This window comes from Macaca fascicularis, chromosome 1, assembly GCF_037993035.2.
Source record: "Macaca fascicularis isolate 582-1 chromosome 1, T2T-MFA8v1.1".
Lineage (NCBI taxonomy): Eukaryota > Metazoa > Chordata > Mammalia > Primates > Cercopithecidae > Macaca > Macaca fascicularis.
The window spans coordinates 124,557,195-124,583,665 of NC_088375.1; the positions used below are offsets into that span (position 1 = coordinate 124,557,195).

General features: G+C 49.3%; 2 protein-coding genes across 4 annotated transcripts; both read left to right on the plus strand.

Annotated features, from left to right (window-relative positions):
* The first annotated feature begins 431 nt into the window (after positions 1–431).
* On the plus strand, positions 432–11,804 carry EPS8L3 (EPS8 signaling adaptor L3). Of its 2 annotated transcripts, none has more exons than XM_005542440.5 (16): positions 432–2,212; positions 2,491–2,640; positions 2,765–2,820; positions 3,219–3,358; positions 3,451–3,566; positions 3,822–3,939; positions 4,019–4,080; positions 4,327–4,401; positions 4,718–4,866; positions 8,672–8,753; positions 9,150–9,184; positions 9,689–9,887; positions 10,100–10,228; positions 10,533–10,606; positions 11,092–11,224; positions 11,482–11,804. In XM_005542440.5, exons 1-16 carry the CDS (start codon positions 1,964–1,966, stop codon positions 11,491–11,493), a joined length of 1,779 nt encoding a protein of 592 aa, XP_005542497.3. In that variant the 5' UTR covers positions 432–1,963; the 3' UTR covers positions 11,494–11,804. The 2 variants fall into 2 exon arrangements, with proteins under 2 accessions (XP_005542497.3, XP_005542496.3); XM_005542439.5 differs by having other exon boundaries at positions 1,076–2,212; positions 3,216–3,358.
* A 3,495-nt stretch (positions 11,805–15,299) lies between these two features.
* GSTM3 (glutathione S-transferase mu 3) lies at positions 15,300–18,682 on the plus strand. 2 transcript variants are annotated; one of them, XM_045365726.3, is made up of 8 exons: positions 15,355–15,431; positions 15,764–15,839; positions 16,179–16,243; positions 17,296–17,377; positions 17,471–17,571; positions 17,910–18,005; positions 18,093–18,203; positions 18,490–18,682. In XM_045365726.3, the coding sequence occupies exons 1-8, from the start codon at positions 15,384–15,386 to the stop codon at positions 18,586–18,588; spliced, it is 678 nt and encodes a 225-aa protein (XP_045221661.1). In that variant the 5' UTR covers positions 15,355–15,383; the 3' UTR covers positions 18,589–18,682. The 2 variants fall into 2 exon arrangements, with proteins under 2 accessions (XP_045221667.2, XP_045221661.1); XM_045365732.3 differs by lacking the exon at positions 15,764–15,839 and having other exon boundaries at positions 15,300–15,431.
* Positions 18,683–26,471: the final 7,789 nt, after the last annotated feature.

Here is a 26,471-nt window from a genome sequence, read left to right on the forward strand (position 1 = left end):
GCAGATGGCTCTGGAAAGGGCCCCTGGAGCCAGGGGCTTTGGGTCTGGTCCCAGAGGCCCCCAGTCAGAGCAATAGCAACTGTCCTGCCCTGCTGTGCCTGGTTCCCCTTTCCCCAGCTCTGAAGGCTGCCTCTGGTTCACTTTGGGTTCTAGGGAGCCGTCCTCAGCAGCGTCAACATGTCAAGGCCCAGCAGCAGAGCCATTTACTGTAAGCTCCTGGCAGGCCTGTCTCCCCTGCCCTCCCACTGAGCCCCCTGAACGTCCCATCCTCCACTCCCTCTTCCTCACAACAACTGCCCCCAGCAGTTGCCTGAGTCTCACCTCGCTCTTCTGCCTGCTTCCCACCCCTTGCTCTGTGCCCCTGTAGTGCACCGGAAGGAGTACTCCCAGAACCTCACCTCAGAGCCCACCCTCCTGCAGCACAGGGTGGAGGTGAGTACTTCTGCAGCCCTGGGCAGTGTCCAACTAAACCCAAGTGTTCCTGTGTGCCCACTGCCCTGCCAGAACATGGACACCTCACACAAGTCCCTGCCCTGGAAGCCAACAGCCTGTCCCAACCATGTCCCATGGATTCAGATCCAGCAAGCCTGCCAGAGCATCTGCTCAGTGTTGGGGAGTAGGAGGGGTGGTCGGAGTGGGCAAAGCAGGCCTGGCTGGAGGTTGAGCGGGTGGGTGTCCTGTCCCCAGACAGGAAGAAGTAGCAGCGGGATGGGATAGGAAGCACTCGCAACCACCCACCCACCTACCCTCACCTGTCTCCCAACTCCCTGCTGCCCGAGTCCCCAGGGCACTGCTCCATTGCCCAAGACCTTGCATGGCTGGAGGCGGGAGTGTGCAAGGTCTTTGGGCCCTGTGGAGGATTGAGATGGCCACTGTTGGAGAGGGGAGCCATTTGGGCCCAAGCCTCCAGGGTGAGTGTGAGCAGCTCCAAGGCTGCTCCAAGGCTAGAAAGGAGTCTCTGGCTCTGCCAGGGAGGATGACGCAGGCACTGCAAGATTTAGGTGCCTGAAGGGCTGTCGACACCAAGGTGAAGGCGAAGCACAGGCTATAAGGGCGTGGTGGGGAGAGCAGGCACAGGGTCAGGCTGGAGCTCTGGGGTAGAAGAGCTCCACTGTTAGGACTCCAGTGGAGAACAAGCAGGGAGGGAGCTGGGGAGATGGTCTGGAGGTCCCACAGGGCAGCAGAGGCAGGGCTCCCACAGCCAGCTGAGGAGAGGCCAGGAGGACTCAGCTTCTCTGTAAAGTGAAGGTTGAGAACAGGCTTACTTTAGGCCCAGCAGGCAGAGCAAGAGGAGACACGTTCAGGAGGATGGAGTTTGCTCACAATGCCAGGGTCCCCTGAACATGCTGGTAGTGTGAACACAGGGAGAGGAGCTGGGCCCTGGGCAGGGGTGGGGGTCAAGGGGCAGGAGGCAGGCTGCATCTTCCCCTCACAAGAAGCCTGGGTGGAAGGGGCCTTGTGAAGGCAATGTTTGACTGGGAGAAGGGAGGGGCTCCTAAAGGAAACTGGATAACAGCAAAAAACTCCTGAATGGTCAGCCTAGCAGTAGGCAAGGACTTGAGCAGAGACTGAGATCACAATGGATGTCTCCAGGCATGAACCAGGGAGAAAGAGACAGGAATTCTGGGTGAGTGAGGAGGAAGACTGGGCTGAGACTGAGTTCCCAAAGGGAACAAAGGAAGCCAGGGACAGAATCTAAGGGTCCTGTATCCCCTCCAGAGGAGCTATTTGTTGGGTGGCTGGATCGCACATCCACCACCACCCAGCTGCCTCACCTGGCCTGGACTAGTAAAGGCCATGCCTGTCCTTCCTCTAGAGTCTTCAAACCCCTCCTGCAGCCCCTCAGACTCAGAGTTGGAGCCCCCATCCCTGGCCCCAGTGCTTCGACACCGGCCCTCACATTGGCCCTGGAAAGTTGCTTTATCTGAAGCCTAGAACCTCCCACCTCAAGGGGGCCAAGGACATGTCTTCTTCCTCTTCTGCTTTTCTCTACCCAGCATGCCTGTGGTCCCCCTCTCTGAGCTTTCTCCCAGTCCTGCCCCTCTCCCTGCAGCACTTGATGACATGCAAGCTGGGGAGTCAGAAAGTCCAGGGGCCCAAGGATGCCTTGCAGAAGCTGTTCGAGATGGATGCGCAGGGCCGGGTGTGGAGCCAAGACTTGATCCTTCAGGTCAGGGATGGCTGGCTGCAGCTGCTGGACATTGAGACCAAGGTCAGCCCTCCCAGCAAACCCAGCCATAGCCAGCGTGGGCTGTGGGGAAGCAAGCACTAGCTCTTGAACTCCACCCTCCATGCCCCAAAGGGCAGCCACCCGCCCCAAATACAACACACACCCAGGCCTAGGAAGAGACAGGGGACAGAGGCACAAGAGTCAGGTAGCTGACACCCCAGCCCCAAGTCACCAAAGGGCTAGGACGAGCTGGTCAGGAGCTCCCAGAAGCCACACCTGGCTCTTGGTGGCCTCACAATTGACCTCTCCACCTGGCCCAGGAGGAGCTGGACTCTTACCGCCTGAACAGCATCCAGGCCATGAATGTGGCGCTCAACACATGTTCCTACAACTCCATCCTGTCCATCACCGTGCAGGAGCCAGGCCTGCCAGGCACCAGCACTCTGCTCTTCCAGTGCCAGGAAGTGGGGGTGAGTGGTCAGGGGTGATTGGTCAGGGGTGGGGTTCATCGACTATCACCCCACCACACACACACACACACACACACACACACACACACACACAAACTTAGCCTGCCTGACTGCTGCTTCCCAGGCAGAGCGACTGAGGACCAGCTTGCAGAAGGCTCTGGAGGAAGAGCTGGAGCAAAGGTAGGCAGCCTCGGCCCAGCCCACCTATGGGGCCTCCCAGCTCAGCCTCGAGGGCCAGACCCTGACCCCATATCTTGGGGGACCCAGAAGGTTGTGGCCCAACCAACCTGGGCCTGGACTGAGGAGGAGCCGGGACAGAGGTGGGCATAGGGAAGGAGCTGGGCCCAGGGGGCACTAGAGATTGTCCTCAGAGACTGAGATAGGACCCGAGAGGGCCCAGAGGGTAGGCAGATGAGGCAGGGTGGAGTCAGGGGTGGGTCCAGAAGGAGACCAGGGAGCAGGCGGTACGACTCCTGGAGAGAGGTGGTGGTGCCCCTGGGTCCTGGAGCAGAAGTGTGGGGAGGGCCTCTCTCCCAAGAACCTTGTCAAAGATGTGGCCCCTACCATGTCCTCAGCAGACCCCAACTTGGAGGCCTTCACCCAGGCCAGGACAGATGGAGGGGGCCTCCTATGGAAAGGCCACTCCCTCTGGAGCAGGCACTCTCTCTGGAGCGGGGGCTCCCTCCAGAACAGCCCCACCAGAGGACCCTAGAGCACAGTAAGTTTGAGGCATGGGGGCAGGTGGAGGAGAAAGTTTCGATAAAAAGTCAAAGATCTAAGATCTAGATCCATGGTCCCCTTACATTGCAGGCCTCCTGCCATCCCCAAGGCCCCTGCCACACTACCCCAGTGCCCGAGAACCAAGTGTCTTTACTCCGCCTCCTCCAAGGCGGCCCTCTTCCCCCGAGGACCCAGAGAGGGACGAGGTAACTGCAGGTGGTCTTGAGCTTGCTGAGGCTTTCTGGGCCTGGGAAAAGGAAGGACACAACCCTCCCTCTTTTTCTAGGAGGCCAGGGTCCCAGGATGGCCAGGGCCTGGGCCAGGAGGCCAGAGAAGCTTGTTTATACTCCAGGCCCGGCCTGAGGCTGGGGCTTGTGGTGGGGAGGGGTGCGGGAGGCATGTTGGGAGTTCTAGAGCAGGCCCAACTGCCCATTCAAGGCCATGCGTTGTTTGGGGCCCAGGAAGTGCTGAACCATGTCCTAAGGGACATTGAGCTGTTCATGGGAAAGCTGGAGAAGGTCCAGGCAAAGACCAGCAGGAAGAAGAAGAAATTTGGGAAAAAAAGCAAGGACCAGGGAGGTGAGTACTGAGGGCCAGGAGAGAGGACGAAGGGTGTCTTGGGGTGATCTGTGGCCCACTGCCTTGCCCCTTCTCCCAGGTCTCACCCAGGCACAGTACATTGACTGCTTCCAGAAAATCAAGTACAGCTTCAACCTCCTGGTAGGTGGCTCCCCACAACTTCACCAGACCTCTCCTCTTCCCCTTCCTCCCCACTAATCCTCTGCTGTCTGGACTCAATCATCCCAAGCCTTTTTCTTCTCCATCTACTCCCCCTAGAACCTCCCCTCCCCTCTTGGGACTTGTGGGAAGTGCCAGCCTTCTAGCCAAGGCATAAAACAATTATGGTGCCCTGGTGAAGATGGGGTGGAGTGAAGGGTGGTGACAGGCATTGCCCTGTGTCCCCAGGGAAGGCTGGCCACCTGGCTGCAGGAGACAAGTGCCCCTGAGCTCGTGCACATTCTCTTCAAATCCCTGAACTTCGTGAGTCAAGGGAGGACAGGGTGGTGAAGAGGCACAGGCTGAAGTCAAGAAGGAGTAGAGGGAGGAAAGGAGGCTGGTGGAGGGGGATGGGGGAGCAGGGGCCAGGGTGGAACCAGATGGGCTGGGGTCAGAGCCAAGGACGCCAAGGCTCCAAGGGAGACAGGAAGGAGCAGCAGGCCCAAGGCAGATGGGGACACTTGCAGGAATTAACATCCTACGATTGCAAAAGTGGGAAGCCAGGGACTCTGGGCCTTTCCCACCCACACTGGGCCCTGTGGGAGCCTAGGCTTCCTGACATTTTCCATCTCTCCCCTAGATCCTGGCCAAGTGCCCTGAGGCTGGCCTAGCAGCCCAAGTGATCTCACCCCTCCTCACCCCTAAAGCCATCAACCTGCTACAGTCCTGTCTAAGCCCACCTGAGAGTAACCTTTGGATGGGGTTGGGCCTGGCCTGGACCACTAGCCGGTGAGTGAAGACAAGGCCTGAACTGAATTGGGGGTCGGGCATGGAGGCATCAGGCAGGACATCAGAGGTGGCCAGGCTCTACGTTGCCACAGACCAGAAATATTTCAGAGCTACTTGGGGGACTCTACACAGAGCTCCCAACTTCTTATTTGGCTAAGTGCAAACAGTTTATTAACAAAAGAAAAGTGCACATTTGCCATCACCCACTACTGAAACATGTTATCTCAGAAAAAAGAACAGTTTTTCCCAAGAAAAGGGAGATGGCAACCTTCTACTAAAATATTTTCTCATTTTTGTCAAGGACAAAGTGAAAACTTTGTCTCAATCCAGCCCCAAATTTAAGAATTACTGACGTAAGAGATGCTGCAAATGTAATATCAGTAAGACTTGGCAACCAATGAGCCAGGGGTTAAGAAAGAAAGAGATACTCCCTGCAGGGGTAACTGTGAGATGGGCAGCTGGACAAAAAAGCCAAAGGAGGCCAGTGCGGTGGCTCATGCCTGTAATCCCAGCACTCTGGGAGGCTGAGGTGGGCGGATCACCTGAGGTCAGGAGTTCGAGACCATCCTGGCCAACATGGTGAAACCCCGTCTCTACCAAATATACAAAATTAGCTGGGTGTAGTGGTGCACGCTTGTAAACCCAGCTACTTGGGAGGCTGAGGCAGGGGAATCACTTGAACCCAGGAGGCGGAGGTTGCAGTGAGCTGAGATCGCCCCGCTGCACTCCAGCCTGGGCAACAGGAGGGAAACTCCATCTCAAAAAACAAAACAAAACAAAAAGTCAAACAGATGAGAGCCAGGGGAGTGGGAGGAACCAGCTTGGGCACGCTGATCTGAGGCATCCTTGGAACATTCCACAGAGGCCTGGTGGCTGGGCAGCTGAGAGGGGATGCACGGAAGTGATGGCTGGAGGCACAGCTACTGGGGAGCACTCCAGAGGGAGCCCCTGAACGTACCTTGACAAGCATAGTTTGTTCTATTCCATGAAAGAAGAGGCAAGGGCCTTGGCAAACTTCTACATGGCGAATGCAAAAAGGGTTAAGAAGGCAGAAGAGTTAAGGAGAACCTGAAGAGCAGAGGGATGAAAACCAAGAGAAAAAGCTTTAGAAAAGCAGAAAAGCCAACAGGGAAATGAATCTTTCCTTGGAGTTATTTGCCTAATAACCACTTTTATTTTGTTTGAGACAAGATCTCGCTCTGCCACTCAGGCTGGAGTGCAGTGGCGTGATGATCTCATCTCACTGCAGCCTCCACCTCCTGGCTCCAGCAATCCTCCTACCTCACCTTCTTGAATAGCTAGGACCACAGTGTGCCACCTGTGTGCCACCACCATGTCTGTCTATTTTTAGTATTTTTTTATAGAGATGGGGTTTCGCCATGTTGCCCAGGCTGGTCTTGAACTCCTGAGCTCAAGGGATCCCCTCACCTCAGCTTCCCAAAATGCTGAGATTACAGGCATGAGCCACCGCACTCCACCATGACCAGTTCTTTTCAATTCAGCCCCATTTACAAAATTTTGTGTCCAGTTTGTCTGAAGACATGAATTATAGTTCAAAACTATCTGTTTTTCATTATGGTATAATATACATAGCATGAAATTAACCATTTTTATCATTTTAACCATTTTAAGTGTATAATTCAATGGCATTACGTTCATTAACAATGTGTGCTACCAACACCATTATCTACAGTACTTTAAGAACTTTTTCATCATCCCAAACAGAAATTCTGTACCCATTAAATAATAATTCCCCATTACCCACTCCTCAGCCCTTGGAAACCTCTATTCTACTTTCTGTCTCTATGAGAAATATGTTGCCTGTTCTAGGAACCTCATATAAGTGAAATCAGACAATATTCGTCCTGCCGTATGTGGCTTGTTTCACTTAAAATAATGTCTTCACGATTCTTCCATGTTGTAGTATCTATCAGAACTGCCTTCCTCTTTATAGCTGAATAATACCCCGTTGTTATGAATATGACACATTTTGTTTATTCGTTCATCTGTTGATGGACACGTGGGTTGTTTCCACCCATAACAATCTATTTTTATGCACCCTCTGTGCAGTCACTAAAATGAAATTACTTATCAGTTCTGGACCTCCCATCTCATACCAGTGTTCCCTTGTCCAAAACCCTGGGACTAAGAGTACCTGAATAAGCCAGTCTCACAGCTCTTGGGGCTGTGCTGGGCTCCCACTGTCCGTGGGAATAGCTCTGGTATCTGTCTAGCACTAGCAGGAGAGGAAAACAGAGGTTCCACAATAGACTCAAATAAGAGGGCCTCAAATTCCTTCATTCAGCCACTTTAACATTGAATAATCATGTCAAACACACCATTTTGTATTTCAAAACCCACCCTTACTTCTACAATTTCAGTCCTTATAAAAACAGATTAGCACATATAATTTTTCAAATACCCACAAAGATGCAAAACAACTTCAGTATTCATAAAATGATGTACAATTGATAAATACTTCTAAATGTAATATTAAGTCAGATGTGCCCTTAGATGTTTTCTAATTTCTTAACATAACCAGAAATAAATGAAAGAAACATAGAAAATAGAATATCTAAGATATGTAAAAACCCTCAAAAGAGTTCAATTTCAGGCAAATTATATTTAGATAACTTGATTTTTGGCAAATTGACCCAAAACTATAAGTAACACTAAATGTTGTGGTCATCCAGAAGAACAGAGACCATACAAGGCCATTGGATTTGGCAATCAGGATTTTAAATGGACTAGTTTCAATAAAGTAATGGCAGAAGTATAAACCAGGTTGCAGGAATAATGAAAGAAACAGAGATAAGAATATATAGGCAGAGGATATAGGCATATTCTCAAAAAACTTGGTAAGAAGAAAGTAATAGGATGACAGCTTATAAGGAGTAGTATTAGGGTCAAGACCCAAGCATGTTTCTAAGGCACAGAAGGAACCAATTAAAAAGATTCAGACGAGGGAATCTTTCCTTTGTTCCCATTGAATAAACACTTAATAGCTGCCTCCTGTGTATCAGCCACTGTACTAGGGGTACAGCCCCCAAGGAGATCTATATATAGTAAGAAACAAAGAGAAAAGAATCATGAGCAATGCAGTGTGAGAAGAGCAATAACCCAGGGATGTACCAAGTTCAGCAGAATATTTACTTCTGCCCCAGTGAAGCAAGGAAGGGAACTTCTTCAAGGAAATGAATGGGCATTTCCTGGACAGACAAGAGGAAAATATTCCAAGCACGGCAAGCCTGAAGGCCACAAACAGCATGGTCCTCCTGGGCCCTGTGCAGTGGGAGGGGGGAGGCTGAGAGGCAAGGACCAGCCCATCCCAGAGTCAACGGGAGCAGCTCAGCTGCAGTCTACTTACAAGGTGGAAATCCACAAACAATTTAGCTAGAAAGAAAAGGATCTGCTGCCAGGAAACTAAAAACAGCCTAGAAAAATACTGCACAAGCCCCCTGGGGTGTTGACCAGCCCAAAAGCTCTTGTAGTTCCACTACTTCAATCCAAACGCCCAATCAGGGCAATGAAGCGTCCATCATGTTCTTACGGAGGTGGTGTATCTTTACCTCACGGGCAGAGGTGAGGCTGGCCCCCAGACACCTGCTCTGTGGGATGTGTCCAGGCTTAGCTGTTTGCTCCTTTGTGGGTGTCGGGGCCTTTCATCTGTGCACATGGACCATGTCACCTATTAGCCAAAAGATTCCTGAGGCTAGGCCCTGCCATCCCCTCCCTCTCCACATCCCACAGCCTGGCATCAGAGTTCACAGAGTGGATGTGAACTCAGCTTTGTTTCTCTCTTCAGGGCCGACTGGACAGGCGATGAGCCGCTGCCCTACCAACCCACATTTTCAGATGACTGGCAACTTCCTGAGCCCTCCAGCCAAGTAAGGGGAGCTTGGCACAGAGCCCTACCCACAGCCCTAGTCCCTGGCTAGTTTCTGCCCTCCCCATCCAAACCATGGTCACACAACTAGTGTGACCTAACACTGGCAAGTCAGCAAATTCCATGGAAACCCAAAAGTCACCACCAGACTACAAACAGGAGATATTTGGGGAGACTCTCAGGGCTGGGACATAGGCTCAATTTCTGAGGCCCCATCTCCAAGTGGTGGGTGGGTGGGTTCATGTGGGCACCTGTATCTGTATACTGGGGGAGACAGGAAAAGGGACAGGAGGCAGCTGTGTGTGAGCTGCTTATGCCTGTGGTCAGATACCCCAGCTCCCTCCCACCATGCTGGCTGCCTCCTGCTCTTACTCACTCTCTGTTCTGTCCCTTACAGGCACCCTTAGGATACCAGGCCCCTGTTTCCCTTCGGTATGCTTTGGGCTAAGTAGGGACCGTGTGGTCCTGGGGAGGGAGGGACAGGGCTGTTCCTTTGGATCTCTGGCTCTCTACATCTCAAGAGAGCCAACAGGGTCTCTTTTAGCCAGACAAACATGTACAAGGACATCCCTCTCCTACCTTGGGGGAAAATCAGTGTTCTACCCTCCTAGGCTCCCATAGCTTCTTCTCATGAGACTACCCACACATGTTTCTGATCTCCCAAACTCAAGTATAAAGTGCTTAGGGCAGAGCTCAGATGTAGAAAATTCCACTCCCGGAAATGTCTTCAGAAATCAATGACATTTCAGACCCCTCCTGCCGTCAGAAAGCCCCGCTCCAAGCCCCACCTAACATTGACCTGCCAGCAAACTCTAAAGAAACCCAAAAGTCACCATCAGACTGCAGGCAGGAGATACCTGGGGGGACTCTCAGGGCTGGGACATACGCTCAATTTCTGAGGCCCCATTCTCCAGCCATCCTGACTCTATTTCTTAGGAGGGGAAGTCATAGGTTAGGGAGCACCTCACACTTTCCTCAGGAGAAGACACACAACGATGACCCTCAGCCTGGGGACCCCAACTCCAGACCCTCCAGCCCCAAACCTGTCCAGTCAGCCCTGAAAATGCAAGTCTTGTATGAGTTTGAAGCTAGGAACCCACGGGAACTGACTGTGGTCCAGGGAGAAGAGCTGGAGGTGAGGCTTGGGCCAGAGGCTAGAAAAGGAGGTGGTGGTTAGTGGGAGCTACAGGCAGCCAAGGGTGGGTGGTCCAGGGAGGGGGCTGCCAAGGTGGGTGGCCTAGAGAGGGAGAAGGAGGGTAGGAAAGGGCCAGAGGGAGAAAGCCTTGTGTGGGGAGGGCAGGCTGGCTGGACAGAGGCTCAGGGGACTGAGGTGGTGACTCTTGGCAGGTTCTGGACCATAGCAAGCGGTGGTGGCTGGTGAAGAACGAAGCAGGACAGAGCGGCTACATTCCCAGCAACATCCTGGAGCCCCTGCAGTCGGGGACCTCTGGGACCCAGGACCGGTCACCCTCTCGGGTACTACCCAGCCTGGACTATCCAGAGCCCTAAGTCCTGAGTTGGAGGTGGGGGTGAGGAGGATTCAGTGGCAAGTGGAGGAGATAGTCTTGGTTTGATTTAGACCGTATTATTGCATGCTTAGTGTGTGCCAACTTTATCATGGGGCCAGAGCAGAGAATAAGACCAGCTCCCCACCAGACCAGAAAGCCACAGAGTAAGAGAAGTGATTTGATGGGAACCTAGAGAAGGGACCCAGATGTTAGGGGCTATGGTTGACTGTGAGATGAGATGGACTCTGACCCCTGGTTCCCCCTGATTCTAGGTTCCAATGCTTCGACTTAGCTCGAGGCCTGAAGAGGTCACAGCCTGGCTGCAGGCAGAGAACTTCTCCGTTGTGTGAGTGCCTGGCCCTACCGGATGTGGAGGGAGAAACTTTATAAAGGGCTAACCAAGGAAACCCAGAGACCCAGAACATACAACCTGGCCTACATTGTACATGACCCCGATCCAGCACTGTCTCTGCTGAGTTAGAGGACAGAGCAGAGGCGTGTTCAAGCCTACATTAGAGATTAAGTGGGGAACCCTGCTGTGGCAAAGGCAGCAAGGATCAGGGGAGTGGACTCAGGAAGAACCCCAGCTGCCAGCTCAGTCGCCCCTCCCCAGCCAGAAGATTCTCTCCCAGAGCATTTCTTTCAAGCCTGGAAGTTCTGAAATTGGCTAAAGCCAAATGCTGACTTTACTCCTTCACTCCCAGACAGCCTACTCCATGAATTTTTCTGTAACCCCAACCTCCAAGCCCAAAGAGCCCCTTTTCTACCCAAATGCTCAGGCCTAGAGTGCTTCCAGTGCACCACTGATGGCTTTTGCTGTTTCGTTCACAGCACGGTGAGGACACTTGGGTCCCTGACGGGGAGCCAGCTACTTCACATGAGACCTGGGGAGCTACAGATGCTATGTCCACAGGAGGCCCCAAGAATCCTGTCCCGGCTGGAGGCTGTCAGAAGGATGCTGGGGGTGAGGACACCCTGGGGTCCTGACACCCATTGGGACTGTCTGGTGCTCCTGGGTGAGAGACAGTGCGAAGTTGACAAGCCTGCCGGCCCAGCCCTGGGGCAGAACTGAGTGTGGCGGGTGCTGGGCACAGGATATTCCCCCAGGGGCTTAGCTTCATGCATTCAGGCTTACCTTGAGGTTCCAAGCTTATTGGTGGCATAAGCTCTGCAGATCCCTCACCTGCCACCAGCCTCATCTGAATCTTTTTCTTTCCTCAGATAAGCCCTTAGGCACCAGCTTAGACACCTCCAAGAACCAGGCCCTGCTGATGCAAGATGGCAGATCTGATACCCATTAGAGCCCCGAGAATTCCTCTTCTGGATCCCAGTTTGCAGCAAACCCCACGCCCCAGCTCACACAGCGAAAACAATGGACAGGCCCAGAGGCTGAAGCAAACCGTGCCTATTCTGGCTGTGTTGGAGTCTCCCCAGTAACCACCTATTTATTTTATCTCTTTCCCAAACCTGGAGCATTTATGCCTAGGCTTGTCAAGAATCTGTTCAGTCCCTCTCCTTCTCAATAAAAGCATCTTCAAGCTTGTCATGTGCCTCCCTCGCGGCTTCTTCTGGGCCTGAGGGAGACCAAAGGCAGGGAGGCAGGAAGGGCTGGAACACTTGGCATGAAAACAGCAGCAAGCCTACATCCATCACTGAGCCAGATTGTTTGAATGTGAGTGGACATTCACACAGCAACCTGGAGCTGGGAATCAGAATTTGAGAATCATGGTCCAAGCTCTCCTGACTCTCTTTCCAAACAAACTCCAAAATAAAGCTATGCTCACCATCTTTTTCGCACACGCGTCTCTCAGTATATTCCAAGGCACCCAGCACAGCTGCAGGCACACCACTTCACAGTAGCAAAGAGCACAAGGATCGACAGCTGTGGGCTTTGGTCAGTTGCACCAGCTGGCTGGGTGAACTCCAGCAAGTCATTCCACTCTTTGGGACCCTGTTTTCTCAAGGGTTAAGCAAAGAATCTGGACTGTCCATAGCTTTGTATATCTTTTAGTAAAAGTAGCTTTCTTTAATTTCAAAGGAGTCCCCTCTCTACATACCAGTAGCTATACTTGTATTAATTTAGTCAACAGATAAGGCCCAATGTACTTATGGATTTGAGGGTTCTTAAGATGTTCCCTTAAATCTCTCTTAGCTGAATTTGTCCATGACCCTAACATTGTCTGGGCCCCAGACTGCCCTATTTTTAGACTGCCTATGTCATTCCCTTAAGTTCCTGGCCTCAGAAAATGTTCCTGGCCTCAGAAAATCATCTCTCATAGCTGTTAACAGAATAGGAAAGCAACAATTTTCCCTCACAAAAGAGAGAAAAGGTGAGACCCTTTGGGTGTGACTTGTCAAGGGCAAAAGTTACCCAGAAAAGTTAATTTCTTGGGATGAGGGAGGAGGTATTAACCCATCACCCTCCATTGCCTCCCAGAGCTAAAGGAGCCTAGAAGCAGGGAAACTGTTCATGACCAGAAAAAAGTGTTTTCACCTGGTGTTCCCCAGACTTCCCAAGAAGACTGCCTTGCAGCAAGAGGCTGTTTAGATGGCCAAGTGCAGGGAAACTAGCACCAACTGTGTTATTAGACAGATCTAGGTTTGAATCCCAGACCATCTGTGGGACCTCAAGCTTAGAGGAGCAACTCCCCTAACCGCTCCAGGAAGTTTCTTCTAGAAAATGGGCGTAACACCTACTTCCTAAAGTTGTTGTGCAGCTTAAATTGGAATAAATTAGCTAACATACGTAAACACTTAGATATTGCCTGGCATATGATAGGTACTCAATAAACGCTAATCTTAAACCTCAGGTGAATTTGTGACTGGCCTTTTGCTTTCTTGGGAATGAGAGACACAGGCATTATAAATTTCACCTGTCCCTGTGGTTTGTACTCTTTTCCTTTCTTCTGTTTAGCAAAATGCCCTTTTTAAAAGTCCCAACCTTGCTTCAGTTGAACTGATGGGCAAATGTGATTTCCCACACCCAAGCTAGGGGATCTAGGAGCTCAGAGTGCCCTGAGGGCTGTGCTGTGGAGGCCTGGCCAGAACCCTCAGAGTTGCCCAGGACTCCTTCCTCTGTCACTCCTCCACAGTCAACTAGAACCCTATCTCTCCCGAGTTGACCCTGCTGCAAATCTGTGCCCCGTTTCATTTGCATGGGCCCTGCTGAAATTCAGAAGCTTAGTTCTTCCCATGACTATAGGGGCCTCCTGCAGGTCTCTTGCTCTGTCAAGGTCAAAACCCCTACTTTCCTAAATTCAACCATTGATTCTCCATCTTCATCTTACTTGATCAGCCACACTTGACACAGTTGATCACTTCTCCCTTTAAACATCTTCACTTGGCTTCCGAGGCCCTTTGTTTTCCTCCTACCTCCCTGGCGATTCCTTTTCAGACTACTTTGCTGGTTCGCTCTCATTTTTCCCTAATCTTTACATGTTGATATGCCAGAGCACCTCAAACCCTTAGACCTCATCTCTGCTACTCGCGCTCCCATGGTGATCTCATTTAGTCTCTGGTTTCAAACGCAATCTACAGAGTGATCACTCCTGTACTTGGTGTTTCCCTTTTCCTGGAGTTCTCCCTGCCTCCTGCAGGTAGGAAGTGATTCAAGATAAGAGATGGAGAGAGCTCTTCTGGCCAGGATAGAGGGTGATTCTGAGAAGGCTTCAAGGAATAGGTGAGCTTTTGAGCAAGGCTACTTGAGGAAGGGTAGGCCGTGGACATTAGGGTGCAGGCAGGAGCAGAGCAAACATGCTTGTAAAACGAACAGCAATTATTCTGTTTTATATTTATGTCAGCCCATGGTGGCCCCTACAGCAGAGTGGCTTGATCTCTCACCTCCTTCAGGTCTTTGTTTAAAGATTAACTTCTTCATGAGGCCTTCTATGAACATATCCTTTAAAAACACAAATCCCCTTCCTGCTAGGACTCCCCCAATTCCCACCCTGAGACCCCCCTCTTCTCGATTTTATTTCTCTCTATAGGATGTGTATCACCATCGGACTTACTAGATATTTACTATATATTAGTTTATTTATTCCCCATTAGAATGTAAACTTCCTGAGGGCAGGGATTTTGTCTGTTGAGTTCAATTCTGTATCCCCAGTACCTAAAAGAGTGCCTGTCCATAACGGGCATGTTAAACATTGTTGGACAGATGAATGAGTGAATGAAAAATGGTAGTACCTTTCTTCCTCCAGTCCATGCTACACAAAGGGGCAAGATTAATTTCCCTAAATGCGTGAGCATTAGGAAGTGGGAGGGGTTGGAGGAGGAGGAAATTATAATAAGGAAACCATAAACTACTTAAGCCCATGAAACAAAGGTAGGAAACATTCAAGATAAGAGACCTCTTCTGGCCAGCATAGAGGTTGGTTCTGAGAAGACTTCAAGGAGAAGGCAGACATTTGAGCAAGGCTGCTGAGGAAGGATAGGCTGTGGATATTAGGCTGCAGGCAGGAGGATCACAGGGCAAACACTCCAAGGCGGGAAATGCAAGTGTGTGTAGAAGGAACAGCAAGCATTTTTGGGTTGGGCTGGCTTATGAAGTTGTGACGGGCTGACGGCGAGATAGGACTGGAAAAGCACGTTGGGGTCAGGTTGCAGAGGTCCTTGACTGACAGAGAGGGGAGCTTGGTCTGTGGGGAATCCTCTGCTCTGTGTGGTCAGAGGCTGGTCCGACTCTCCCGTCTTGCCCCAGTCTCCCTATCCCACATTCCAGCCCCGGCTGGCTCGGTAAAAACGGCGCGAATCTCGCTCTCCCTGGGTAACTAGGGTCCCAACTGCCTGGCTAGTGTTGCTTTTCGCGTCTTCACTGACACCATTAATGAATGAAGTCTGGCTCCCACCCGTGGGGAAGGGAGGAGCCTCAACCTCCGGTCCGCTTGCTCGCCTGCAGCGCTCCCGCCCGTGTCCCGCCTCGGCTTGCGAGGCCCTGAACCCCAACCCCGACAGAAGTCGCGCCTGCGCACGGCCCTGTGGAGCAGCGGAGGGAGGGGACCGAGAACGGGGCGGAGGCGGAGTCAGGACGCCAGCGCGTGGGCCCCGCCCCCTTATGTCGGGTATAAAGCCCCTCCCGCTCACGGTTTCTCCAGTCCGCCAAGGCTCGGAAATCCTTCACCATGTCGTGCGAGTCGTCTATGGTTTTGGGGTACTGGGATATTCGTGGGGTGAGTGCCGTCTCAACGGTAGAGCCGCTCGGCCAAAGAGACGGACGCGGAGACGGCGGGTCTCTGGGTTCGCGGTCTCCAGTAGGAGCAGCTCTACGCGGGAGCATTTTCGAGCTGCCGAGCCACAGACGTCGACCCCTGCCCAGCCTCTGGGATGGCGGGCCCTGTGGGGAGGGGCCGAGGAGACCACGCCGGGGCCGGGCTTGGGGGGCAGCTTAACCACCGCCCCGGCAGGATGCAGGGGCCCGGCAGCCCCGGAGCCGGGGACGTTAGCGGGCGGGCGTTGGGAATGGGTGGGAGCTGCGCAGTCGCTGAACCGCTGTTTCCCCCAGCTGGCGCACGCCATCCGCCTGCTCCTGGAGTTCACGGATACCTCCTATGAGGAGAAACGATACACGTGTGGGGAAGGTAATGCCGCTCTGCGTGCCCTTGTAGCCAAGCTGGCCCTCCACCTGCCCAGGTCTTCTTAGGCCCAGAGGGTGGTGGCATCGCGCCAAGGCCGGGTGGGACGTCTGCCCCAGTCTGGATGGATAGCGACACATCCTTTATCTGGAACTCGGAGTTCTCTCTTTAACATAGCCCAACCGCATCTTAATGCTTAACCAAATAGGGCTCAGAGGCTCAATGGTTATGCGTTTGGGGCCCGGGAATTTGAGGTATTGGGACCAAGTCATTTCTTTAGATCTTTCGCTCTTGTCAGGTGAGGTATTAAGGAGGTTGGGTCCCACTTAATTCTGTCTCTTACAGCTCCTGACTATGATCGAAGCCAATGGCTGGATGTGAAATTCAAGCTGGACCTGGACTTTCCTAATGTAAGTGGCTTTAGTAGAGGTGGCGGGCAGAAGGGAAAGCCTTCAAGTGTATCCATCCTTGCCTCTTTCCTGCCTGGTACAGAAGGATGCAAAATAGGGGATCTTAACCTGGATAGAATAAATAGAATTCAGGGGTCCTTCAACTGGATGGATATGTATTTTCATTCCCATTAACCACTAGCAACAGTGATTTCCTTTTATTGTGAAGAGAGACAATAAGTGACATTGGTTATTAGCCATGTCTGTCACTTTGTCACTAGTAGAAATCAGGTATTTTCTTTTTTGTGTGTTTTTTGTTCTTTTGTTTTGAGACAGGGTCTCTGTTGCTTAGGCTGGAGTGCAGTGGCACAATCGCAGCTCACTGCAGCCTCAACCTCCCAGGCTCAAGCAGTCCTCCCACCTCAGCCTCCCAAGGAGCTGGGACTACAGGCACAGGCCACCATGCCGAGCTAATTTTCGTATTTTTGTTAGAGATGGGGTTTTGCCATGTTACCCAGGCCGATCCTGAACTCCTGGGCTCAAACAATCCTCCCACCTTGGCCTTCCAAAGTGTTGGGATTATAGGCGTGAGCCACTGTGCCCAGCCTGAAATCAGGTAGTTTTATATTCTATTAAATGCATTGCAGATATTTTAAGTGATATTTATATATGTGTAAATAAATATATACATATGTTATTTACTTTGAGACTATGTTAGTCATTACATCTGCTTACTATTTAATACATTAATAGGCATATTATGCTATTTGAATTTTTTAAAATATTTTTTGGTTGTGTAAATAATCTATTTTGCTTCATGCTTTTAACAACTTTATTCTGAGAAAAGGTCCATGGCATGCACATACACCCACACATACACACACTGATTTAAGAACCCCTGTCTAGAATCTCGTGGACCCAGTTGCTGCCTTCTACTTGTTTTCTTTTTTCTCCTAATGCAGCATCTTCTCTTTCTTGTTCACTGCCCTGCAAGTATTCTTTTCCCCAGGAGAGAGAGGTAGGGAATCAAGAGAGAGGTAGGTTGTTCATCTGGCCTGTCCTTTTCCTTTCAGCTGCCCTACCTCATGGATGGGAAGAACAAGATCACCCAGAGCAATGCCATCTTGCGCTACATCGCTCGCAAGCACAACATGTGTGAGTAGGGTAGGGCTGGGGAGGGACCCCAGGCTGGTAGTTTGTCTGAGAGTAGACAGTGCCAAGGGTGATTTGTTATCATTTGGCCTACAGGTGGTGAGACTGAGGAAGAAAAGATTCGAGTGGACATCATAGAGAACCAAGTAATGGATTTCCGCACACAACTGATAAGGCTGTGTTACAGCTCTGATCACGTGAGTTTCTTTAGCACACATCTGCTGAATGGAGTATCAGAAAAAGGGGTATTTAGGAACCCAAGGGTTATCTCTGTTTCATTCTGCTGCTGCTACCTTCCCACCAACCCAGATTATTAGAATAAGAAACAGAACTTATAATTTTTGGTTTGTTTTGTCATGTAATTCCGGTTCTGGTGCCTCTTCTTTCCAAACTCCTCCTTCCCACCCTGCCATCCTCAAGTGAAGGCAATGAGAAGCCATCTAGACAAGGGGCTACTAAATGTCCATCACTGGCCTGTGCCCTGATTAACTACAAAAGTGATCACCACTATTCTCATTCTGTTTTTTCCTCTTAGGAAAAACTGAAGCCTCAGTACTTGGAAGAGCTACCTGGACAACTGAAACAATTCTCCGTGTTTCTGGGGAAATTCTCATGGTTTGCAGGGGAAAAGGTAGGAAGAAGGGAAAAGAAGAGCATACCTTCTATCTTTGCAGGCTACTACTCCTCAGATCCAAGCATCTTATTGCTTTTCTTCTAGCTCACCTTTGTGGATTTTCTCACCTATGATATCTTGGATCAGAACCGTATATTTGAGCCCAAGTGCCTGGATGAGTTCCCAAACCTGAAGGCTTTTATGTGCCGTTTTGAGGTGATGTTTCCTGCACCTTTCTCTTATAAAAACACTCACAGGCTTCCCTGGGCCCTGTAGGATCCCGTTGTGGTGGATTCTTGCCTGGCTTTTGCCTAAAGGGATCGATGGTTGGACACCTCTAGACCTTTAAGTCTTGGGAAAAGCCTGACTTCTACACCTTGAAGGCACTGTCTACAAAAAGTGGAGGAGGTAGACATAGGCAACATGTGAAGGTTGCTGTTTTGGTATGCATCTGTTGGACTGGATTGGGGTCTTTATAAGATTTGGTGTATTTTCCTTTCAGGCTTTGGAGAAAATCGCTGCCTATATACAGTCTGATCAGTTCTTCAAGATGCCCATCAACAACAAGATGGCCCAGTGGGGCAACAAGCCTGTATGCTGAGCAGGAGGTAGACTTGCAGAGCTTGTTTTGTTTCATCCTGTCCCTAAGGGGTCAGCACTCTTTCTTTGCTCTTTTCAATAAATAGCATTTAGGTTACTGGTGTCCAGCTGAATTTCTCTTGGGTATAAAGGCTAAAAGGGAAAAAGAATATGTGGAGAATCATCAAGATATGAATTGAATCACTGCAACACTGGCATCCCCCTACTCCCCAACTGAGTTCAAGCACTGTAGGTTCATGCCCAAGCCTTGAGAGTGGGTACTAGAAAAAGAGATTGCACAGTTGGAGAGAGCAGGTATGTTAAATGGGACTGGAGTCCCTGTGAAGACTGGGTGAAGTAAAACTGTAGTACTGATGGACTTAACTGGAGTTCAAAAACCGTCCTGTGTACACATGGGAGTTTAGTGTGATAAAGGTAGTATTTCAGACTGGTGGTCTAGCCAGTAGAGTTGGGACAATTGCTTACTCATTAAAAATAATAGACCCCCAACTTGACACTATTCACTAAAATCTGGAATTTAAGGCCCAACATTAAACACAGAGCTGTTGAAGTATTGATGAAAATGTAAGAATTTTTGTGACCATGGGGTAGGAGAAGTTTCTTTAAAGACATAAGAAAAAACCATAGGCTGCTCTGCCTGTGGAGTAGCCATTCTTTATTCTTTTACTTTTTCAAACAATAACAAAATCACAAAGGAAAGATTTACCAATTGAATAGGGTCAAATTCTACAACTTTTCCTAAGCCACACACAATAAATGACAAGTGAGACAAAGAGCACTAGTATAAAGATTATATAAAGACCTGTAAATCATTAAGACAACTGAGTTCTTAAAAATGGACAAAATCAATGAATAATTTGTAAAGTAGAAATGTGACCAAAAACATCTAAAAGATGTTTATAATGCAAGGAACTATAAATTACAACAGTGAGAAACCATATTTCCTTCTATCCGATGAGTAAAAAGTTTCTAAAGTGTTGGCAAGGCTTGGGAAAGTGATATGCATTTCCTGCTGGTCAACTTGTAAATTAGTATAGCTACTTTGGAGGATAATTTAGCAACATCTGCTAAAATTTAAATCATATCCTATGACCCAGCAATTCCATGCTATAAAAACTCATCCATGGCTGGGCTTGGTGGCTTACACCTGTAATCCCAGCACTTTGGGAGGCTGAGGTGGGAGGATCACGAGGTCAAGAGATCGAGACCATCCTGGCCAACATGGTGAAACTCCGTTTCTACTAAAAATATAAAAATTAGCTGGGTATGGTGGCATGTGCCTATAGTCCCAGCTACTCAGGAGGCTGAGGCAGGAGGATTGCTTGAACCCAGAAGGCAGAGTTTACAGTGAGCTGAGATCACGCCACTGCACTCCAACCTGGCTACAGAGCAAGACTCTGTCTCAAAAAAATAAAAAACCTCATTCAAAGAGGCATATACTAAGATGTTCACTGTGGCATTATTTGTAATGACAGATGAGCGGAAACCATGTAAATACCTGTCAATACTATGGAGTACCACGTGGCAGTGGAAGAATGACACTGAACTGTGTGAACTAACCTGCAAAGATTCCCAAAACAGGCCAGTTGTGGTTGCTCCCAGCTGTAATAACCACACTTTCAGAGGCTGAGGTGGGAGGATCACTTGAGGCCAGGAGTTTAAGACCAGCCTGGGCAACATAGTGAGACCCCTGTCTCCCAAAAAAAATTTTTTTAGCTGGGCACAGTTGCTCATGCATAGTCCCAGCTACTCAGGAGGCTGAGGTGGGAGGATTGCTTGAGCCCAGGAATTTGAAGCTGCAGTGAGCTGTGTTCTTGCCACTGCACTCCAACCTGGGTGACTGAGCAAGACGCTATCTCTTAAAAAAATAAAAAAGATCTCCAGGCATAGAGAAGAGTCTGGAGGGAAACACCAAACTCATAACAGGCTTACTGTAGGCAAGTGGGATAAAGGCCCAGACTCCATGGTGGGAGTTAAAGGGCATTTCCAAGTTAAGGCTAAGACTTGCTTTTCTAACTAAGAGAATGTACTTATGCATTGCTTGTGTAGTAGAAACTAGTTTTAAGAAAAGAAAGCAAACTTAAGAAACACTGACTCCTTTGGAGATGACTTGGCACCACTCTCCGTTCACAGAGCAGAGTCCGAATAGTCTTCAGAGACAGGCCTGCAGGCCAAATTGTCATCCCCTATGGACCAGAAGCCAAGGATCTCTCTAGTGATGGTTAGAGGGCCCAAATGGCAGGGATACCCAGTGATGTCAGGAGGAATAGTACAGACAGAAGGTGCTAAGCAGACAGTTCAACTGCCATGTTTTGCCACCCCCTGTGAGAAGGGATTAGGTGTTCAGGCCAGTTTCTTGGGCATGGGGAGCCTTTGGCCAGAAGAGGTATAAAGCTCAGAAGTTTTTCATTCTGATAACTATTGATATAATTTTCATAGTGTGAGGGAGTGGTATGCTTTAAGGAAAGGCCTTGTGTATTTAAGGGAGGCCAGAGAAATTGAGGATGTCCCTGGGGCTAGATCGGTGCTATGACCAGAAATCAAAAAGGGAATGCATTATTTATTGCTGTGTAACACTATTGAGAGAGGAGGTAGTTAAGGGATGGATAGGCACATAGAGAGGGAGGGTCTCAGGAGAAGGGATAGAAAGGATCTATGTTCACAAGAACAACTGTGGGACAGCCCCTATACTGCCTCTACAGTTAACAGGAAAAATGTAAGAACTTACCCTTAAGCTAGGATGTTGCTCAGAAGTGACCATCCCAACTTTGGTGCAGGCACAATAAATCAACCTAAATTTCCCTAATTTAACCCAGCTCATTATAATGTCATTAAACATGACATTAGCATTGTGGTTTTAGCACCCCCATGGGTTTTGCTTAGGCACTCATGGGTAATAACCAAGATGGAGTCACTTTGGCAAACCTTAGGCATGCACAGCTGTAGTACCCCAAGGAGAAAATGTTACCTCTCCCATCTGGGCAAAACCCACAGAAGACTTCCTGGCTTCTGCCACATAAAAGACACAGAACACAGATGTCTTACTGACAACCTGCTTTCAAGACCCCTGTCTTTGCTGAGAGCTTTCCTTTTTCCCAGTAGATTCTACTCTGCCCTACTCACTCTCCACGTCCATGTGCCTAATTTTTCATGGTCATGGGACAAGAGCCTGAACCTTGCCATACTCCAGGGGCAAAGGAAGACTTCTAAACTATTCCCACAGTTGTAGCAGCCTAAAACAATACATGTTTATTGTCTCCAAGTTTTGTGGATTAGGAGTCTGGGCACAGCTGAACTGGGTCCTCTGCTCAGGGTCTCATCTGAAAACTGCACTCAGTGGGTCAGCCAGAGCTTTGATCTCACCCCCACGCTCAGTGGGGGAAAGATCTGCCTCCAAGTTTGTGTAATTATTGATAGCATCAGTTCTTTGTTTCCTGTGGGACAGAGGTCCTCCATTTATCATTGGCTGTCAGCTAGGGCCACCTTCAGCTCCTTGCAAAAGGGGCCTCCTCAACATGACCACCCATTTCACCAAAGCTAGTTAAAGGCGTCTCCTGGAAGAAGGAACACTACAGTCCTATGTATTCTAATCACAGCAGTGACATCCCATCACCTGTTCTTATTCTATGAGAAGCAAGTCACTGGCCCCATCCACACTCAAGGGCATGAGTACTAGGAGGTGGGATCATGGGGGTCATCTTAGAGTCTGCTCACCACAAGAGAAGAAGGAAGGAAACGGGAGATTGGTCCTGCAGTCCTATGAGAAAAATATCCCGGGAAAGACAGATGACAAGAGAAAGCAGCAAGGTAGGGAATGAGCAATTTGCAAGGGAGAAGTTTTAAAAATTCAAGTCTGCAGGTGAAATGTATTTCACATGAATTCCAGATAGACAGATCACGTAGGCAAATCACATGTTTCAATTTTTTTTAATTATTATGTTTGTTAGTGAAAATCCACTCAACAGTTATGTAAAACCTGGACCTTACTGGTCCAGAAAGCAGGGAACAGGGAACACTGAGAGGAACAGACCCTTTCCACAAGAGAGATGGATCCCCAGTTCTCAATAAGCTCCCAGTTCTAACTCTAATATGGGCCAAGAAAAGAATGCTGTCACAATGGCTGCCTTCAAGCAAGTGGCAGAGGTAGGGGAGTGACTGGGAGCACATCCAAGGCACAGAGGCACAATAGTGATGGGTTTATACAAGTAGCATCAGTAAGGGCTTAAAAGAAAACTTGAAACAGGTGCGTTAGATTTGGTGGAGCAGTTCCCCAAAGTGTTAGGGAAACTGATTTGTATTCATTGTTGCAGGTTGAGCAACTGGGCATTTCTAATTCAGAAAGAAATAGCTTATGTGATTAAAGGAAAGTTTGTTTTAGAGTTTTTTCACTGTTATAGGGAGAGAGGGACAGGTGTAGTCATGGACACAGATCTGCCTTTAAAGCCAGTTTAAGAAGCACTTATGAAAACACTTGGACTGTGTATAGAAACTGCACATTCCTTATCCTTCAACTGCAGTACAGGTGGAGCAAATGAGCCACACAGAAAAAGAGGACTTAGAAAGTTCAGATGGTTGGTGGGGGAAGGGAAGAAATAAAATTCAGTGGGTGATTTTTCTAATGTGTAAATTTGTTCACATCACTCCCCTGCTTAAAGATGTTTAGTGGCTTCTAAGACCTCAGGGGAGGCGGGGGAGGAAACTGTCTTCTCAGGCTTACCTTCACAACCTCACCTCTGCTCACTTTCCAGTGGCATCCTTGGCATGTGCACTCCCCCTGCTGCCCTGGAGAACTGGGTCCAGTCCTCCCTTTATGAATTTCCAAGGGAGCAGCACTATATGGTGCTCAGAAGCATGGACTCCAGAGCCAGGCCATCTGGGTTCAGATCCTGGCTTTGCCCCAGGTAAATGGTGGCCTCCTGTGCTCAGTGTCTTCTTTGTTAAATGAACCCTCTCTCACAAGGTTGTTATGATAAGGGAGGAGACCACCCCTCATATTGTCTTGTGCCCAATTTCTGCCTCAAAGAAAAAGTAGGAGTTAAAGAAAAGACAGAAATGAAATCAGTAGTCAGACAGCCTGGCGCTGCATTCCAGGCCTGGTAGTTAAAGATCAACCCCTGATCTAACTAGTTCTGTTATCTATAGATTCTAGACATTGTATGGAAAAGCAATGTGAAAATCCCTGTGCTGTTCTTTTCCGTTCTGATTACCGGTGCATGTAGCCCCCAGTCACATACCCCCCGCTTGCTCAATCGATCATGATCCTCTCACATGGACCCCCTTACAGTTGTAAGCCCTTAAAAGGGACAGGAATTGCTCACTTGGGAAGCTTGGTTTTTGGAGACGTGAGTCCACCAGTGCTCCCAGCTGAATAAAGCCCTTTCCTTCCACAACTTGGTGTCTGAGGGGTTCTTGTCTGCGGCTCATCCTGCTACATTTCTTGGTTCTCTGACCAGGAATTGAGGTGATTAATGGACGGTCGAGGCAGCTCCTTAGGCAGCTTAGGCTACCCTGTGGAGCATCCCTGTGGGGGACTCCAGCCAGCTTGAAAGATGCAGATCCTGAGAGTGCTCCCTGAGGGCAGGCAATTGCCCCAGTGGAACACCTCACCAGAGAAGCACATGACAGGCCCCCATGGAGGATCAACGCAGTGGCTGAACACCGGGAAGGAACTGGCACTTGGGGTCCAGACATCTGAAACTTGGTAAGACTGGTCTTTGGAACTTGCCCATGCCATTTGAGTGGAAGCGTGGTCTGATCACCCATGATGTGCCTGTACCAGCACTTTGGTTTTTGTTTTTGACTTGACTTGGATTGCTTGATACTCTGATTTTGGTTTTGATTCTGGTTTGGTGTAAACTGTAAAAGTGTGTGTGTCCCTCTTTACCCATTCTTTGTTTTGTGGTATGCATGTGGTGTGAGTGTGGTGTTTTGTCTCAAGGAAACATGGGTCAGGCACAAAGTAAGCCCACCCCACTAGGAACTATGTTGAAAATTTTCAAAAAGGAATTTAAGGGAGACTATGGAGTTACTATGACACCAGGAAAACTTAGAATTTTGTGTGAGATATACTGGCTAGCATTAGAGGTGGGTTGGCCATCAGAAGGAAGCCTGGACAGGTCCCTTGTCTCAAAGGTATTGCACAGAGTAACCTGTAAGCCAGGGCACCCAGATCAGTTCCCATATATAGATTCTTGGTTACAGCTAGTTTTAGATCCCCCACAGTGGTTAAAAGGACAGGCAGCAGCAGTACTAGTAACAAAGAGACAGTTAGTTAAAGAAGGTTCTCGCTCCACCTGCTGAGGGAAGTCAGTGCCAAAAGTCCTGTCCGACCCAACTTAGTTCCTAGTAGGGTGGGCTTACTTTGTGCCTGACCCATATTTCCTTGAGACAAAACACCATACTCACACCACACACACCACAAAAGAAGAATCATGGCAGGAATTGGTACCAGCAGTGACCCTTACTTATTGAGAGCAAGGGCTTCCCACTCCTGAGTCCACAGTACCTACATCTCCACCAGATATCCACACTCCTAGACCACCCAGAGTAGACAAAAGAGGAAGTGAAGCCATGGGAGAAACTCCTCCCGTGGCAGCTCACTTATGGCCCAAGAGTGGAATCCAAATGCCCCTGAGAGAACAGCAATATACTGGGGTAGATGAGGACAGACACCTGGTGGAAAGGCGTGCCTTTTTGTATCAACCTTTCTCCTCTGCTGACCTCAATTGGAAAAATAATACTCCATCTTACACCAAAAAGCCTCAAGCTTTAATTGACTTGCTCTAAACTATTATACAGACTCATAATCCTACTTGGGCTGATTGCCACCAGCTGCTCATGTACCTCTTTAATACAGATGAAAGGTGAAGGGTGCTCCAGGCATCAACTAAGTGGCTAGAGGAGCATGTCCCAGCAGATTACCAAAACCCCCAAGAATATATAAGAATTCAGCTGCCAGGAACAGACCCCCAGTGGGACCCAAATGAGGGACCAGACATAGAGAGGCTAAGATGGTACCATGAGGCATTGACAGAAGGTCTAAAGAAAGGGGCTCAAAAGACTACAAATGTAAATAAGGTCTCTGAGGTCATCCAAGGAAAAGAGAGTCCAGCGCAATTCTATGAAAGACTGTGTGAGGCTTACCATATGTACACTCCTTTTGATCCAAATAGCCCTGAAAATCAGCTCATGATTAACATGGCCTTAGTTAGTCAAAGCGTGGAAGACAGCAGGAGAAAATTGCAGAAACAGGCTGGGTTTGTGGGTATGAATACCCTGCAGTTACTGGAAATAGCCAATCAATGTTAGTGAATAGAGATGCAATAAGCTGCAGAGAAAGTCGTGAAGGAAGGTGAATGCCAGGCCAGGCGAAATGCCGACTTACTGGCCACGGCCATTAGGGGAATTCCCCCGAAAGGAGATGGAAAGGGGGGTTCTGGGAAGAACAAGCAATCTAATAGCCCACACTTGCATTGTAACCAATGTGCCTATTGTAAGGAAATAGGACATTGAAAAGATAAGTGTCCTCAACTGAAGGAAAAGCAAGGTGATTCAGAGCAAAAGACCTCAGATGAAGACAAGGGAGTTTTGTACAATCTGGCTGAAGGACTATTAGACTGAAGGGGACTGGGCTTAAGTGTTGGGGTCCGCGTGTTTCCTAAACAAAGGAATGAACACACAAGACAACACAGGATGAGACAAACATGGCGGCTGCCCCAAACGACACGCTCTGCTTTATTTTATACAGTCGTTTGTGGAATGTTGCCAAGTCATAAGACACATTGTTGTTTTTCTGACCTTTCCCTGACTTTCTGGATTTTCAAGATGTTTACACATAAACCAGCCCCCAGGGTCTGCTGTTTGCAGCTGGCTCCTTTGTCCTCC